Source organism: Triticum aestivum, chromosome 4D (assembly GCF_018294505.1).
Source record: "Triticum aestivum cultivar Chinese Spring chromosome 4D, IWGSC CS RefSeq v2.1, whole genome shotgun sequence".
NCBI classification, from domain to species: domain Eukaryota; kingdom Viridiplantae; phylum Streptophyta; class Magnoliopsida; order Poales; family Poaceae; genus Triticum; species Triticum aestivum.
This window is the reverse complement of record NC_057805.1, coordinates 459,487,298-459,489,213: the sequence shown is the minus strand read 5'-3', so window position 1 is coordinate 459,489,213 and position 1,916 is coordinate 459,487,298. Positions and strand designations below refer to the sequence as shown.

The following is a 1,916-nucleotide window of genomic DNA, read 5'->3' as shown; positions in this document are numbered from 1 at the left end:
TACCAGTTTATATGTTTTCTATTGATTTTGATCGTTTGTTGATCTACGTAGTAGTTGCATGAATTTGTATGGATATAGGGTTCGGAATATGAGATACGTGAGTGCGAAGGCATGGATTTAGGGAGTGTCCAATCAAAGTTCACGGGTGTGTCCAGGCGCGTCCGCGGATATATAGGCCGGATTTGCCAAGCCCGCGTGTAGATGCTCTTACTTTGATTTACGAAGAAAAAAATGGGAGCGGACGGCCGGTAGGGCTCTCCGCCCTACAGAGCCAAGAAATCACGCTGAAGATCATGGACGCATGCAATCCTTTCCCTGGAAAAGATGGCGTGCGCGCGTACGTACCTTCGATCGCAATGCGTCAAGTTTCAACGCCCAGATATCGCCTCCGGAAATTAGATCTCGCCGTCCCCTGGCCGGCCTCGATTCCGGGGGCGCATGCACCAAGCTGGCCTCGCTGTCGCACGATCCGGAGAAAGTGATCACGCATCCACCCCTGTTGACCATGGCATGCACTTGCAGCGCTGTCCGGCTGCGTGTCGCTCGCCTCGGCGCTAGCTTGGGACTCGCGCAACGATCGACGCCTTTGCCCGCGCTATAAAGATCGCCGACATCTCGGCATGCAAAGGCACCCACATACGACAAGAAAACTGCACCAGTGCACACCAGTGCGAGTGTGTGACACGCCACCATGAGGTCTCTGCAGGCTGTGCTCGTGGCGGTCCTCGTCCTGCTCGCCGTCGCCGCGACGACGGACGCTGCCTGGGCGCCGATACCGGACCGCGACCTGAACGGCATGGTGGTGCAGCAGGCGGGCCGGTTCGCCGTGCTCGTGCATGACATCACGCGCCGGACGACCCTGGTGTTCGTCAAGGTGGAGCGCGGCGAGATGGAGCGGCCGGCGGGCGGCGGCCTCGGTACCAACTACCGGCTCGTGGTGACCGCGGCGAGGGCGCCCGGCGGGAGCAGGGGCCGGTACGAGTGCGTCGTGTGGGGCGTGCCCGGCTCGCGCACCAGCACCTGGAAGCTCCTCGGCTTCAAGGCGCTCTAGCCACATGCATGGCCACCGAGCACTCGTACGTGTGAGTGTGACGGTCCGCGGCAAAGCCGCGCGCGTACTCCGCTGAATAATCTACGTTACCCAGGCATATAGTATGTGCATGGGTTTTTTAAGTACTAGTACACGTCGTCTAATTTGTTACGCGAGTAAGGCACGGCAAATACCTGTCTGCGTGCAGTTCGCACACACTAGCGCCGGAATAAGTTGTGACTATCACCCAGTATACTTCTTTTTTGTCATCACTGCCCGAATGATGTATGTTGGTGATTTTATAAGAGTCTGGATACTGTGATTGTTCTCAAAGGTGTTTTCCCTATACTCCACTATAATTCCAGCGTCAAATTTTTTACCATGGTAAATCGAACGTTTTTTATGATAATATGTGTTTGCCGATGATGGCAAATTTAGTTGATAAGCATGTCAAATCCGTCTTAGTTTATTTATTTTTTTGTCAGGGAATTTTCGTGCTCGTGAACTAAATTTGCCATAAAAAAGTTTAATTTTCCATGCTTCAAAAATTTGACGTCAGATTTTTTGCATTACCATTTTTCTATACCAATTACGAAATAAGAAAGATTATAGTAACAAGAACAATGCATTAGTAGGAGATTGTGCTGTCTACCTTCAATCTCCACATGAAGAAAACATAGGTGATTCTCACGCATTAGCAAAGCTCAAAACTTGCTAGTCCTACTTCCCGCGGTTGGCCGATCTTTGGGGGACTGGTAAGCCTAACACATCCGGCTAAAATCGTTCTCATCCTAAAAATGCCCGATGCCACAAAAGTCGAAGACTAACACCAACCAACATGTGGTTGGATGGTTAGAGAGACAGTGGTATCCTCAGCCCATCAGGA

At 51.8% G+C, this 1,916-nt stretch overlaps 1 protein-coding gene across 1 annotated transcript; it reads left to right on the top strand.

Annotated features, from left to right (window-relative positions):
• The first annotated feature begins 645 nt into the window (after positions 1–645).
• Positions 646–1,376, top strand: LOC123100310 (uncharacterized). The gene has a single exon (XM_044522251.1). It carries the CDS (start codon positions 692–694, stop codon positions 1,049–1,051), a length of 360 nt encoding a protein of 119 aa, XP_044378186.1. The 5' UTR covers positions 646–691; the 3' UTR covers positions 1,052–1,376.
• Positions 1,377–1,916: the final 540 nt, after the last annotated feature.

Bases quoted from the DNA above. Each gene is read 5' to 3' on its own strand.
- LOC123100310 (XM_044522251.1), top strand. From the start codon at position 692: ATGAGGTCTCTGCAGGCTGTGCTCGTGGCGGTCCTCGTCCTGCTCGCC.